The sequence below is a fragment of the Lepisma saccharinum genome, chromosome 17 (genome assembly GCF_977018435.1).
Source record: "Lepisma saccharinum chromosome 17, izLepSacc3.1, whole genome shotgun sequence".
Lineage (NCBI taxonomy): Eukaryota > Metazoa > Arthropoda > Insecta > Zygentoma > Lepismatidae > Lepisma > Lepisma saccharinum.
This window is the reverse complement of record NC_139245.1, coordinates 49,247,260-49,262,751: the sequence shown is the minus strand read 5'-3', so window position 1 is coordinate 49,262,751 and position 15,492 is coordinate 49,247,260. Positions and strand designations below refer to the sequence as shown.

At 38.3% G+C, this 15,492-nt stretch overlaps 1 protein-coding gene across 1 annotated transcript in view; it reads right to left on the bottom strand.

The window, feature by feature from the left end:
- Nucleotides 1-15,492, bottom strand: part of LOC146001301 (uncharacterized) — a 36,446-nt gene that overhangs the window by 19,296 nt on the left and 1,658 nt on the right. The window contains exons 2-3 of the mRNA XM_083138608.1: nt 4,025-4,107; nt 648-825 (exon numbers count right to left, since the gene is read on the bottom strand). Of these exons, the coding sequence (XP_082994734.1) occupies nt 648-825; nt 4,025-4,107 (261 nt within the window). The remainder of the gene's footprint in view (nt 1-647; nt 826-4,024; nt 4,108-15,492) is intronic.

The following is a 15,492-nucleotide window of genomic DNA, read 5'->3' as shown; positions in this document are numbered from 1 at the left end:
CTTATGTTTCTCGAAATAAAACATTCTCACCTCTTCCATTTTGTGCTTGGCAGACTGTGACGGGACTAAAACAAAAGAAGGCCTACATGCTCTCACACATGCTCAACATAGACATTGCAGCTTCAAGTACAGTGGGATCCATGAGTATTACCGTGCTAATTGTCCATCACAATGTTCGTGCACTTTATTTGATCCAATAAGAGCTTCAAGAATTAAAAGAAAACTGAAGACAAGCTGTTGACAACTTCTGGACCAACATACATAAAAATCCATCACTTAAAAACGCATAGGATTTAATAGAAAAATTAATGAAAATAGTCATGGACAATTTGCTTGGTAATATTCATGGATTCCACTGTACAGAAAGTCCAGTCAAGTTATCTATAGTTTCCCTGTTATTAAGTTCAAAGAATGTAAACATTATTTTTGGAGCACTCTGTATTTATTTGTGTCAATTCGAAGACGGTATATAATGACAGTCTTCCCACCCCTGGTGTTCAAACTATTTAACAAAAATATATGTGCACAGATGGGGTTAAATATTGCAGAAGACTAAAATTTGCAAAGAACTGACATGGGTCATTTCAGTTTGTTGATCTGTAATTGAGTGAAGACTAATTTAGCTCACGCTTGAAACACGTTCTTACCTGCGAAATTTGTCTGACTGTAATCATTTTGAACCACTGGTTCGGAGATCGCCTTCTCAATAATCGTCAGAGCCTCCTCCGTCCTCTGGAGCAGAAATTGTGAAATTCCTTTGCTTGCAGCTCTTTCAACGACGCCATCGCACCACTTGACCAACTTGCTCTTCACCCGGACAAAAACCTGGAATGGATAGAAATTTAAAATCATTTAATTTCAATATTGAGATGGTAGACTTAAAACGCACGGCAATGAAAATAGGCGGCTGGGCAGAATTGCGCTGTTGCCACACGTGGGAAAAGCAAAGCGAGAACGGGCGCACTGTGTGGCAACGTCAACCGGGCTGCGTTGCCTAGTTTGAGCGTCAGACAGACCTCTCTCCGGGCACTTCTGTGTCATCCCTGACCTTTCGAGAAAATAAAGTCAGTTTGTATCACATGGATTACAAGGACCAACTCTACAACGAGATCTTTCATTCTCTTAAACCTCCGAACACACGGGGTTCTGCTCCGACGTGGCAACAGCGCGAATTTCTGCCACTCGCCTAATTTCGTGGACGTCCGTTTAGGTCTATTTCAATATGTATTTTTTAACGGGGCGAAATGTCTTTAAATATCACCTACCTTTCCTCATATTTCAATACTACTGAATGTGCAATCAGTGGGATCCGAGCCACGTGTAATATCCATGGGACCCGAAAATGCCATCGCAGTGGTAGACTAATATCTTGCCAAATATGTGCAGAACGCCTTTTACATGAAAGTACTTCAGGGTATTTTCAACTTCGCAAATTTAGTTTTCATCCTGAAAATGCGGAAGAGACTGTCAGAACATTTCAAGCATAGTGCCTTCGTTTGTGCCGGTCGAATGCGTACCTGAATAGCGGTTTGAACCACGCCCCTTGCCGAAGAAATGGATGTGTGCGTGTGCATCCTCTCAAGTTAAACGTATAGCGCATTTTGTAGCTTTTTCAAGCCAAGGTTTCGGCAAGTACAGTCTGATCAAATACATGTTATCGAGAATAGATCCATGTCGTCAGAACGTGGTATGTACTATATACCTCCGCTGTCTGTATTTGCTTTCATGCAGGTGGGCCGGACCCTGTGGCCGAGTGGTTAGCTCATCGCGCTGCAACGCTAGGTCTTGGATGTTTGTGTTTGTCCGAATAATGAGAACCAATGTGAATACAGTGAAAAGTGACATGTGTGAAGATTGTGAAAATGTGTGAATGACGGGGTGGTTAGCACATCGCACTGCGACTCCAAGGGTCCCGGGTTCGAATCCCTCTCGGGCTTGGTTGTTTGTGAATGTCCATTCATCAATTTCATCATTTCATCACTCATCCCCATCATCGCAAATTAGCCAAGAGGCACAAAACGCGAAGTAAAATAAACAAATCAATCATGCAGGTGGATGTGTAGTGTTGAATAAAGATTTTTATTCGCCTCTGCGTAGTTTGCTAGCCATATGTTAGTATGTGTTGGGTGTTGATGTGTTATTAGTGGTGTCATAATGCCACAACATAAGTACACTTCAGAACAAAGAATTTTTGTGTGAAAACGTGCGATTTTTAAGTGAATTTTCTCAAAAAATGTGAAAAATGTTTTGCAGTGCAAGTAAATATGAAATATTTTAATTAAAATAATTAAATTTTGTGCGTTTGAGTTACGCTCATTCTGTTTCGCTGGTAAGCAGCGTGGTTCCAGCAGCTATACGAAATCGCATTCGAACAGCACAATAACGAAATGAAGGCACTATATTAGAACATGGTCCACTTAACACTTGTTTGCTTGTGTTTATTGGAAGAAGGAGGAGAATAATATCAGCAAAGTGAATAGACATAGAATAGCCCAAGGCGAAAATTTTCTGAAAGTTTTAGTATCGTGGCGGCGCCATACTTCTGGTGAGGAGTGGGTCACTGAATGGCCTTCAAAGATTGGGTGGGTTACATTTTCAAATAAGAAAAATATTTTGATATTCACATTGTTACTACGTGATTCAAGCAAGAATGTATTACAAAAATAAAAGAAAGCATAATACTGGAGTAAGAAATATGCAAATTCAAATGGTGTGTGTTAAAATGTGTAAAATCTTAGGCTCTGACCTTCGAAACCAGGGGACGCTCGTCCGCTCTCACACTAGAGATCTTGTATTAGAATCTTGTAAACTTTCCCGTCATATTCATAATCTGCCTTCATTTTATTTTTATCGCGAAACTTGTCAGATACATTTTGACAGGTTGGATTAGCCTTATTTTGGGTGAACCATGACCTACTCTGGCGCACTCTCGGGGCCGCCACTGAACATGACAAAGCAAAAAAATTACAAAAAAACATTTTTACATCTGTTCCTACACGTGTAATTAGCGTTGCCCACGAGACGAGACTTTGGCCTGTCTCGTCTCGTGGAAATGCTGTCTCGTCTCGGAAATATTCGTTTGTCTCATGACACATGGTCAATCTCGTCTCGTCTCGAATTTTTAAACGCCTGTCCCATCTCGTCCCGTGGACAACACTACGTGTAATCACTGCAATCTCATTAACTGTATTTGAAATAAATTTTTGATACGCCCCCTTTCATCATATCATCATCACGCATCTTTTATCGATGTTGATTAGCTTTATTTCACGTCCACTTTCTTCCAGTTTTGGCTAATCGAAACGCTGAAGATAAAAGGTTATTATATGATATTCATGACGGGTTAAACATCACAGAGGATTATAGTAGTAGCGGGCGAGGGCGCCTTCAAGATCACAGTTTCCTCTGTAAGTGCTACGTGGAAAAGTGGTTGACAATTGGATGCCTTCAGAAAATGTGTCGCCTTTTACCACTTTCCTTTAAATATCATCGTCAGATAACGAAGGGAATGAAATATTGCTTGGAAAAAAGCTAGCTACCTTCCATTGGTCACTGACATTGATTCAGGACATACAGTTTCAAGAGGAATCCGAACCACTATGTGTTCATAGGTACTGACTTGAATCATGTGTAACAGACTAATCTTTTCTAAAGGCATAATGAAAAATCCCCAAAACTATCGTCACTTCATGCAAACGTATGAGGCGAGTCCAAAATTGGATATTCCTCACTATGATTTACACTTTATTTGTCTTTACGAATACTGTATTTCCTGTCAATTTAAACCTTCCGGTGGTATTACACATCTACAATTTCAAACATCATTCCTAAGATTAATTCTACTTGAACGCCTTGTTCTCGTCGCTTTTAGTATTAATTGATATTAACTTTTTCAGATTCGTTACAATTTCGTGACTTTACAATCGTGTGCCTTTTTTCTATGAAGTATTAAGATAATATATATCTTTAATTACATTTACTTCAAGCTACAAGAAATTACTTCAACTTTAAATGTTTCACTTACTTCATCTGGAGTTTCCTTTATTATAGGATGGCGTTCCGCAACACTGGCTAAAGTGTCTCCAAGCAGAATGTCTAGTTCCTCAACTGGAAAGAGACATTTGAAATTACACAAAGCGAAGAGCGTTGGTAAAGAAATATGCACAAGTAACAATGCACAAATCAATACGTCCATATTTATGTACGAGCAGAAGATACCAGAACCAGGCAACTAACAACAACAAGGATTGCTTGAAACACTGTTCTACACTATTAATGAGTACAATTTTTTAAAAAGTGTATTCTCGTGTAACATGTTACATATGAAAGTGATCTAACAAGTTGGTTCCATAGTCTTTATATTATTAGAAAGGATTCTTCAACAGTGAGATGTAAAAATCTCAAGTCCAAAGGACTAGAAATGTATTCCCACTGTTTGAAACAACAATACATTAAGTCGAACCCCTACATTTCCTCTCAATAGTAATAAGAAAAACACATGGAATAAAGTCCATTCTTTATTTGTGTAATAAAAGTGCTGTTATTCAACAACCATTCACAAATAATTTACTTTAAAGCAGGCCCGTAGGTAGAATTGATCTCCGGGGAGGGGGGTGGGTCACGGGTTATCAAGGAGGGGCTTTGTAAACAAAGTCCATTTTTTCAAAGTTTAACAGTATGAAGGTAAATTATGTGTGTGTGTGTGTGTAGGGGGGGTTCATTTACATAAAATTTAGAAATATCATACGAATATTACATTTTTTATATATCTAAAACATCCCTTGACTGATACTGAAATCATTCCGCCACTCAACTACTCATCTCCATACTACATTTGATGATACAGATATTCATATCACGCAATGAAATGAACAATATTCGATCATAATGCCTTCAGTACATTCCACCCTCAGCTGAAGCAATAAAACTCCCCTTCGTTCCCATAACTTGGAACCTCTTGAACTTTGATGCAGATGTGAAAACAATGTGGATGAGAATCTTCTAACTACTTGTCGCTATTTAGACTTCTTATTAATAAGATGAACAAATGTAATAGCTGTTGTTCATGTTCTTTGAATTTTACTTCACCAAATTGTGAGCAAAGTAATATCTGCTGTCTACATTTTTGCTCTTCACTGCAAACAAATTATATAAACTACTTTTACCTAAAGTCAAGGGGGCTGACTGCAGTGCCAGGGGGAGCTGACGGCAGTTCCAGGGAGGCTGAGCCCCCCTGGCCCCTGCCTGGCTACGGGCCTGCTTTAAAGTAGTGACGAGAACGGTTTCCTTCTTTATGCTTAACTCTAGCTTACCCGTGCCGTACGATAAACTTACTTACCCGAGGGAAGGGGGGGCTCACAGGCCCACACTTTTTTAATCACTAAAATTCAAGAAACCATTCTGTTAGTGAATCATTGCTTCCTTTGTTGATTATATACGCGCCGATATTTATTAATTATATGAATTATAAGAATTACCATCATTAACAAAAAATAATAACCAATTGCATGAGTGTCACACACATTTTATCATTCGTGCCTCCCCGATGGTGTAGTGGTAACATCGTCGCCTTGTGATCAAGGGGTCCCAGGTTCGATACCCGGTGGAGGCACAGTGGTTCGGATCCCACTTTAAACTGTAGGCCCAGTCCCAATTATCCTTTCTGTGCATAAAGTAGACTTAAAACCACAAATCAACATTCTATCGTTCGCTAAAACTCACAAGAACCATAGTATTTTTTTGTTAATGCCATTTTGTTTACAGAGGGCAGTTGTATATTAATTATGATAATTACAAAAATTACCATCATTACCAATTGTACTGGCATGAGTGTCTACAATAACACGCATTCAAAGATGGAGCCTGATAGGCCAACCAAAAGCATTTTGCCTCATGTTTAAATTACATTTATGTAAGTATTGAGAACATCCTAGGGAACAATGTAAATTATTTTCAATTTTTTATAAAATTGTTCATAGTTGAAAAATTGAAAAACTAGAGGTGGTGAGTTTGACAGCCCGCCCCTCCCCTCGGGTAAGCTAGGGTTATGTTAGGCTCCGTACAAATTAATTATACTCTGCCCCGGTTATTTCTGAAGCAAGGCCGCGCATAGCGGCAGAGAAGTGGAAAATCGAGTGGGAAGAGCTAAGCAGTACACGCTGCTGCGAAGGCTGGTGAATGCAGTCGCTTTCCTCCCCTTCCACGCAATCACATTCCCTCTCGCGTGCTCATAGGTGGAGCCGTGTCGCGTCACTATAGTGGAACCACAAGCAAAAAAACCTGCGCAGACCCGCGACTCCTGCGCACCGTACTCCCGCGAGGAGGAGAGGTGGGAGAGTGGACCATGCTTCCTTATGGCCCGAGCTGAAGCGAAGAAGGGAAAGCTGCGCGGGAACTTTTCGTCCAAGTTTTTTTCCTTGTGGTCGCTCTATACTTGCGCAGAGACTTGTTTTCGTTCGCTTGCTACAGAAATAGCCTGGACAGAGTAAAGGGACCAGCCTGCAGCTTTGCCCACCGAAATGTTCACATAATGCACACAGCGCCATGACTGTTGAGGCATTTTGTACATAATATACCTAAATATTATCATGTTTCTAAGTACAGGGGTTTGGACTTTAAACGTATCAAAATTTTAAAAATTCGAACACTTCTTTTCCTTTCAAATTCCCTTGAAAAATCCCTTTTGTTGGGTGCTTACGTAATATGTGCCCATAAATGTTCACGTTTCTGGGCCAACGGGTTTGGGCTGTGTGTTGAGACAGTGAGTGAGGGCAAACGTTTTGGTAGATTAAGATAACAATATGCTATTGGTAGTTATTATTATTTAATATTTTTATTATAGTCTCGTCATTCTAAAAATTTTGTGGACAGGGCAAAAAGCTGTTTTCATTCGTCATAACCAAGAAGTGTTAGGTATGTAAATATATAACTTGAGTTATTTTAATAAAAATATCTAATTAAATATGAACTTATATTTATGAAAAATTACATTCTTCATTAAGCAAGCGATTCACCTAGATAAATAAAATTCATTATGCTTACGTGTCATTAATTGTAATGCAAAATTCAAATATAAAGCATGCTTTATTTTAGGTTACCAAAAATAATGGATTACCAACGAAACTTTCTTGAAGTACCCAAATGCGAATCTCTTCTGTTGACCCTAAAGAATAATTTAATTAACCGACACTGCGTTCAATATTCCATGAAGTAGTGGCAGTATATTTAAAATGTACACTATATTGCGCAGCAAAAGCTTAAGCTTGCATTCTCTATTGTTAAAAAGAATGTTAGAATAACAGATGCATTGTCTATTTTTGAGATTTAAAATAAACAGCGTACAAAAGGAACAGGATACAGATCAGTGCCGGATTTACAAGCCTCAAAACCCCGCAGTGCGGGGGGGGGGGGGGGGGGGCGAAGACAAGTAAGCCTTTTGGGAGCCCTCAGCCATTGACATATTAGAGGGTTCGCACATGCGTATGTAAAAAATAAACGTAGGTATTTAGGGGTACATAAACGAATACAATATATACAGGTAAAGGTAAAAATAAAAGTGGAAATCCCCAAAATATGCCCTCCACCCGCATACTTTGCACTTATGCCCTTGCACCTGAAAATTAACCCAGGGCGTCAGTTCCGCGATTTTTTTAGTCCGCACGCTTTCTTCTTATTCATCCTTTATTTTCCTTTCCTTTCTTTAGAATAATTCACTGCGGCATTGACATAAATGCTCCAGTGTGAAGAACCAAATATGTTTGGTTTCCTTGAACAAAGTTCGTTTTACAGCATTCTACAAGGAGATTAGTAAGATTGAAATAAAAGTTAGTAGGAAGGTTAGTTGTTGACAATAGTATTTATGAATACAGATACAAATTGCATTAGTGTGTAAGTGGTTGGGTAATATTTTGTTAGGATAGGTTATATTGTGCGTAGTGTGCATTATTGATTATGAATGAGGGGTAATCATTAACACGATTCTATGAATGTTAAGAAGGGTCTATGTCAAAGTATGTAATGTTTTAGATAGTGATATTAGCTTTGAAGTGTAAGTATTACTGTTAGGAACGAAAAATATAAAGTTAAAGTTCCCTGTTCATATACGTAGCACGGTACCATGAAGGCATATTTAGAGTATGTGGGGGTAGGGCCCCACATATTTTCGATGTCGGCCATCTTGGAGGTGATGTGATCAGCAACAGGCTTCGGCGCCTTTACACCCCCACCCCCCGGTAGCATTTGATTTTAGGTTCGGTGGGCCCTAGAGCGGTGACAAAGCCGGATAAATTCGGACCTTATATCATCCACCCCGGGTTTCCCGCGTGGCAGTCAGATTAGAATCATATCAGGGTAGTATTTCACTAGAAATGCAGTGGTGAAGGTTTCTTCAACCTATCTTTAAGCAGGAAAAAGTTATGACTGCATGATTGTAGCAAATGTATCGTTTTCCAGGTGCGAGAAAACAGTGCCATATATCACACCCTTCCCATTTAAAAATGTTGAGTTGAATTCAATATGGCGGACGTCCGTTTGGAAGACACCAATGTGCTTCTCCCTAAGTCTAATGTTTCTATCATGACCAATTGTACCTAACCTAACTCCTTTACTTTTTATAGGGGGTATTAATGGACTTTAGAAATTAGAATCAACCTCTTGGCCGTTATATGTGACTTTTTCAACATGAGATCAGGAATTACACACACACACTATGTCATACACATACATTATATATACACATATATATAATGGGATGTAAAGGGAGGTAGGTAATATTTTGCAGGGGGCCCAAGATTTGTAGATTCGGCACTGATAAAGATGCACGGAAAACCTTTGGTATTGAACACAAGAAGACAGAAGTTAATCGCCTAATAGCATGAATATGGAACATATTTCGGAAAATGTTCGAAAACATGGAAACTATGCGTAAAAAATACTAAAATATGTATTAAAATATATGTAAATATGAGGGGGAAAATAGCATTTAAAGCTTGCATACCACAATACGCAAAGATAATAGATAATAATATTGATTTCAGTATCATACGAAGATATGTATTTCTCTATTCATAACAGATATAAAAAATCAAATGTAGCTTAACTAAATATCATAAATAATGTAATTCAAGTTATAGTTATGTGACAATGCTAAAACAGCTCCATACTATATGATGATGATAATAGTAATAGTCAATAGATTAAAGGTGTTTTTCCAATAAATTACACACCTGCACTCTTACATTCCTGATCCTGGAGCTGCACATGGGGGAGACACACAGAAAGGGGTGATACAAGATGCAATATAACAGAGATCTCTTGAAAATGTTACAAGATATGTCTCCTTAACCGGAATAGGAATACACTGCTGAAACTGAGCTTGTACGTACAGAAGGATACGTAAATTACATAGTCAGATTCTCCATTATTATTTTAATTAATTTTTACCTTTTACATCGTACGTGGGTTTAAATAATGGAGATTGTCAGATGCTTTTGTTTCAGTTGAATGAAACCAGTTATGAATATAATTTGTCTGACGATATAAAGCATCACACAATACTCCATTTGTTATAACGTTATTATTAAATATCACTCATTTGACTGAAATTTATTATAGCTACGTAAATATTAAGAGCAATTATTATAAGAGGAGAAATTTACTTAATGTTATGGTTTGTCACTTTATCACTTTCACCTAATTATTATTCATTGATCGTCACAATGAGCCCAAAGCGCCAGAAAAGGGGGGGGGGGAATAAAACAATGCAAAATAGTTTCTCGAATGCCACGATAATGTTGATTCCTACAATAACAATAATGCTTCAAAAGATGTTGACAGTATTTGTTTTGGCACAGTTTCCGATTGTGTCTTATGTCTATAGGCACATATTGAACCGGTTATCTGATAAAGCTTTCATATTGTGTTCTTGTGCTGAACTATTATTTTCACGTATGTTATACGGGCCAGGTTTGGTGTTCTTACTAGTAGAGGCGTTTGGGTGTCAAAACTTGGGGACAAGAACAGTTTACTTTCTCTTGGTAGACAATGTTTAGCATTAAGAAGCCATAGTGCGGGATCAAAAGTGGCAAATAGTGGGGGGCAACTGCGCCCCTACGCCCCCATAATCGCCGCCACTGGTTTTTAGTATTATAATTTATTATAATTATAATATACCAGTCTGGGTGTGCCGGGTCAATGGACGACTGTCAAAAATTTGGATGGGCCACATATAGAAAAAATGTATTTTGATATTCACGTTGTTATTACGTGATCGAAGGACAACCATGTTCTTTTCTTATTTATTCACATGTTCTATTATTAAATTTTGCTGAGCTTTACGTATATTTCAGTCCCATTTTTATTTTCTGTGTAGAATTTTATTTCCAATCAAAATCCGACTTGTTTGCGTACGTGCGAAGGTTACAATAAAGCATTACGCATCTACATGTATTTTAAGTACATCGAATTATTAAGTTTAATTGCATTAGTCTTACTGCACTTCCCTTCCTCTCCTGCATTATCGCACACGTGTCCTCCAGTTTCGCCTTATCCTATTTCGCCTTATTGAGTTTTCACCTCCCCAATACAATTTCAAATGATTTATGTGACACTAACTTTCTAAGGCGAAACGGGATATCCCACTTCGCCTTACACACAAAAAATTTCCCACCAGGGAATATTTTCGACATGAAGGGTCATTATTATTAATGTAATAAAACACCATGCTACACTGATATATATGAATCAGCAGTTTGAAGAAGGGAACAAATCCAAAAAGCTGATTGTTGGGAAATTAAAAAAAAACTGCCTATTGTCGTTACTGTTCATTATGGCTGAATCAAAATCGTGTAAGTAAACCGTTACATATACCTACTATCCTAGTGCGTAGTATTTTTGGCATTGGACTTTAATAAAAAGGAATATGAGGTTTATAAAAGTAAGGATTCGTTCCCTTCTTCAAACTGATGAGATGCGCATTAGGTATTATGCATATAAACGCTGGATTAAAAATATATATATATATATTTATTTGTCACAAAATATCATAGAAATGTTAAGTAGCATACATTATGTTGTGATTTCAACATTGAGGAATCTTGAACTATTGAATACAGTGTCCAAACGTACACAGAAAACTATTGCTCCCCTTCACTCAGACCATCATCCTCCATTGTCGCAGTCGTTGGCCTTGTCAACACCTCTTCATAAAATGGTTTGTATTCATCTTGGCTACATCCTGTATCTTCTTGTGATTAATGGGGATGTGTCCATCATACGCTAGATCAGTTTGAATCTGCGGTACTGCTGAGTTTGGCTTTTCCAGCAGGAATGTGTGTTTCACTAGGCCATCGATATACTCAGATGTGGCCAAATAACCTCTCGGTAAGGAGTATTCCACTTGCCTGTATTTAGATATCATAAATGATGTGGTCTCGTCAAGGGACTTTGCTGTTTTTTTGTAGAACTGCGACCACCAGTTCTTAAAGTCAATGACACTTTCGGCAGATATCTGAGTAACGTTAAAACCTGACTTCGTAGATGTTTTAATCAACTCAATGTACTGTTGTGGTGCATAAATTCTGTCCATTTTTCTGATTTTTCTCTTGGCAGTCCCGAAGTTACGGTCGCATTGCAAGAATGAATGACCCCGCACAGGGAAGTACTGATAGATCTTACGAAATCGTCCTGTGGCAACCAATGCCAGGAAAAACCATACTAATGTATTATTACGGTTTTGGCCTCCGCAGGCATCACTGCAAACGTGAAGTTCTTTGACTACAGGGCTCATATTTTGTATTTTTAAGCATAACATACTACAAACTTCATCGGGACCGCGTTTAACTTCACCTTCTGGGTACACATAGAAATCGGCAGCATTAGTTTTCAGGTCATGAATGCAAAACACGTGTAACCAAAGTTTCCGGAGGTAAAACATTTCTTGTACCGGTATTTTCGGTAACGGAAGATTTTGCATAAAGTCAAAAACAATCGCTCCAACCTCAGGGTCATTGGCACATAGATTCTTGACTTCTTGCTGTTTCTTATAAAACTTCTTGGCTCTGCGAAAATGAACAATCTTTTCGGCGACAGCAGCACGTTTTGCATTAACATTGAGATGCGGACTTTTAATTTTTGTAGCTAGCTCTGCGCAAGTGCTACACACATCTATTTGGGGACGTCCAAATCTGTAAGCATGATTTTCATTATAATATTTTCTGTAAAAATCATATTTCACTAGCTTGGCCAGAGTTTGGTGTTTTTTTTACAGAAGAGCTCATACAAGGTTGTAATATTTAGGTCAGCGCTCAAATATTTTATTGTTCTGTTACTGTAGTGTGTTTCGTGTAAAGGTAATTCTTTAATATGTTCATCCATCATTGCACGAACATCATCAGGGATGGCATTTCCTCGGTGACCATGATTCCCTCTATTATCAATTGCCAATATACCTGACGTAATCAATGAAGTTAACCTAAACAGTGCTTTATTTGTGATACCGTACACAATTTAAAATGCCATTTTACACACAGGTACACGTTCAGTGCCTTTCATTACGTGGTAAACAAAAATGCTATCACGTTTAAGTGGAACTGCACTTTTTGAATGCCTACGTGCTGGTGATTTACGGTCAATGAGTCCCACTAAATGTGTCTTGCTCATTTTGCGTTTGAAACCCTCGCAAAGTATTCCTTGTCATTTACACTGAATTTCGTACTACATTTCTTCTTACAAGAGCAATCCTCATCTCTATTTGACGAACACCTTTCCTCTTCTTTTTAGGCGTAAGAACAACATCGCTGTCCGATGAACTAGTAGACATTCCAATACGTTGTAAACACTTCACAATCGTTTAGATTAGTCGTTTAGACCATCACAGATTGTAACTCGGATACTAATTGCAAGTTAACCTTGGTAAACACAACAGAAATGTACAATAATATACACAAGGTTCAACAAGGTCTTGCATACCATTGCAACTTGTAACAGCTGTTAGCAAGTGCGATCTCAGCACCACTAGTGGAAAACGAATGAATCAGTTTGAAGAATGGAACAAAACCTGGATTCATTCCCTTCTTCAAACGTACGCATATTTTCAAGGTAAATTACACCATCAAGCTTGTAGTTTTCGGTCCCTTTTTCTAACGTCCTAGATGCGGGTATATGTTAAGAAACGTTTGGAGCAAAAAAGCCAATTTCGATTTTTTGGCGCTTGTTCCCTTCTTCAAACTGCTGATTCATATATACTTCTTTATGTGAACGGATTAATATTAACTGTATTAGTAATTTTGGTACTATTTATCCTAACACATGTAAGAACAAATTTTAGGTTAGGTTAGGTTAGGTTTGTGTGTAAGGCGAAACAGGATAAGGCGAAATGGGATGTTCCATTTCGCCTTAGGAAGTTAGTGTCGCATAAATCCCGCGAAATTGTATTGGGGAGGTGAAAACGCAATAAGGCGAAACGGGCAGTAATCATCGCACAACGCGAGGATAACCTAAGTTCTGACGTCACCTAGGAATACTTCCATTGTTAGGCTAAATGCCTAATTTGTTAGGATATGCTTGTTAAGTTTAATTCTCTTAGCATAAATAATACATTTTCAGTGTAAATATTTATGCTAAATGAACCAAATCTAATAGATCTAACTTAACAACTTAGGCATCCCTCGTCTGACGTCGGTACACAAGGTTGTCCTTGCGTTGTGCGGTAAAGGAGACCCGCATTCAATGCAACGTTTTCCACGCAAAAAGAACTTTAATCAGGAACATGATACTTAATAGCGCGCGCTTTACTTTTCACGACCTAAAACCCGCAAATTAATTTGTTGAAACTTCGAACTTGCATTCATACTCATTCCCAGAGTTCTGAAAGCTTTAACGGTTCGTGGAAATCAAACAAGAAGAACTCTATCATTCGTACGCAATACAAGTTCATGTTGAAACAGCAATAGTTTATATTTGGGCCAAATTTAGATAGCCTCTTATCCGGGGTTGACAAATCACACCTTTCTTTAAAACATGTTTTAAACAGTGTTTTAATCAAGAACATGTTTTAAACAAATAAAACGTTTAAAACATAATGTCAAGGAGACTTATTTTCTAAGGATAATTATTAATAAGGAATTTGTTAATCATCCAAGGAAGGACCGTGTTCCTAGTTATAAAGTGAACGCTTGACTAACTTCTTAAATAACCTATTTATGTTAATCTTAAATCTTACATGTAGGTTGTTCAAGAAACTTCAACTAATCCACAGTTGCCAGACCCCACTCAGTCCACGTGGTAGCTATTCTGGTTTTCGAAATACCTTTCATCATCGTGAATGCAACAAAATATTGACCTGAACAGGCTAGAATTTACAATACCGGACCCTTCTGTAATTTCCATAATACTAATTATACTCACGAAATACTTAGTCGCGGTGGTTCTTCTAAGGTTAAGATGTTGCGGTCAAGTGCAGAAATTGATCATTAACATGTAGAAGTTGTAAAAGAAATTCTTCAATTCTCGCAATCATTCTCCGTGTACAAGTATGGAAACTATATTTGTTGATATAAACAATTGACGTTCGCTATGACTTATTGTGTCTACAGCGTTGTCACAGTTGATTTGATACTTAGAGAAGACCACGGATCTTGTTAGAATGGTGGAAGAGAGCAGTAAAAAAGTTGTGAATGTTGCACAGATCGTTAGATGGAGTGTGGAGGAGGATGCGTCGAGGACGAAGGACTAAAGTGAAAGTGACAATCACGATGTAGAAGAGGATGTGGAATGCGAACTGATTTGATTACAGGTAAGTTTGGCGACAGTGCATGAATCGTAAAATTGCAGGATACGAAAATTGTGTCTTCGGTGAGTTACGTTTGTGGTTAAAGTGCTACGAAAATAAGATTTTTTATAGGTTCGTTGCTGCAATTACCGGAAAACCATTGACGGATAGCCGCACTGAACATTCTCGTTAAGGTTAGGTTAGGTTAGGGAAAGAGTTAAAATTTGGGGTCGTAAAACTACTTGTGTACGGGTTGCTCCACACAACATTGGCTCCGTGGTCATCTAAACCACAGTTGATTTTGCAAGGATTTCTTTTTTATTTTTATAAAGATTACGTGTTACTAAGTGTGAAGAAAAAATTCTGGAACGCTGAAAGTAATTTTTGGAGTTCTACGTGCTACGAAACTTACATTTTTTAAATATTTAAATTCCTTACCAACGCATCTATAGAGACAGGTGGGTAGCCGGAGCGAAGCGGAGGCGTTCCAGTTGCCGCGATAGCGGTTGCAGGCGGCAGGTTAAATACCCCAGGGGCAGAGCCCGGAATCGGCAATTGACAGCAATTTTCATTACATTTCTTGGGGTACAGCATGAAAAACAGACTTCGATCGGTACGGGTGCATACTCAATAATTGAGGCCTCCCAATCACGAATTCGAAGTTAAAATTTGGCGGTCAGGTGTAGAAATTGCAAAGTAAGCGAAATTGAATGGTGTGCGATCGG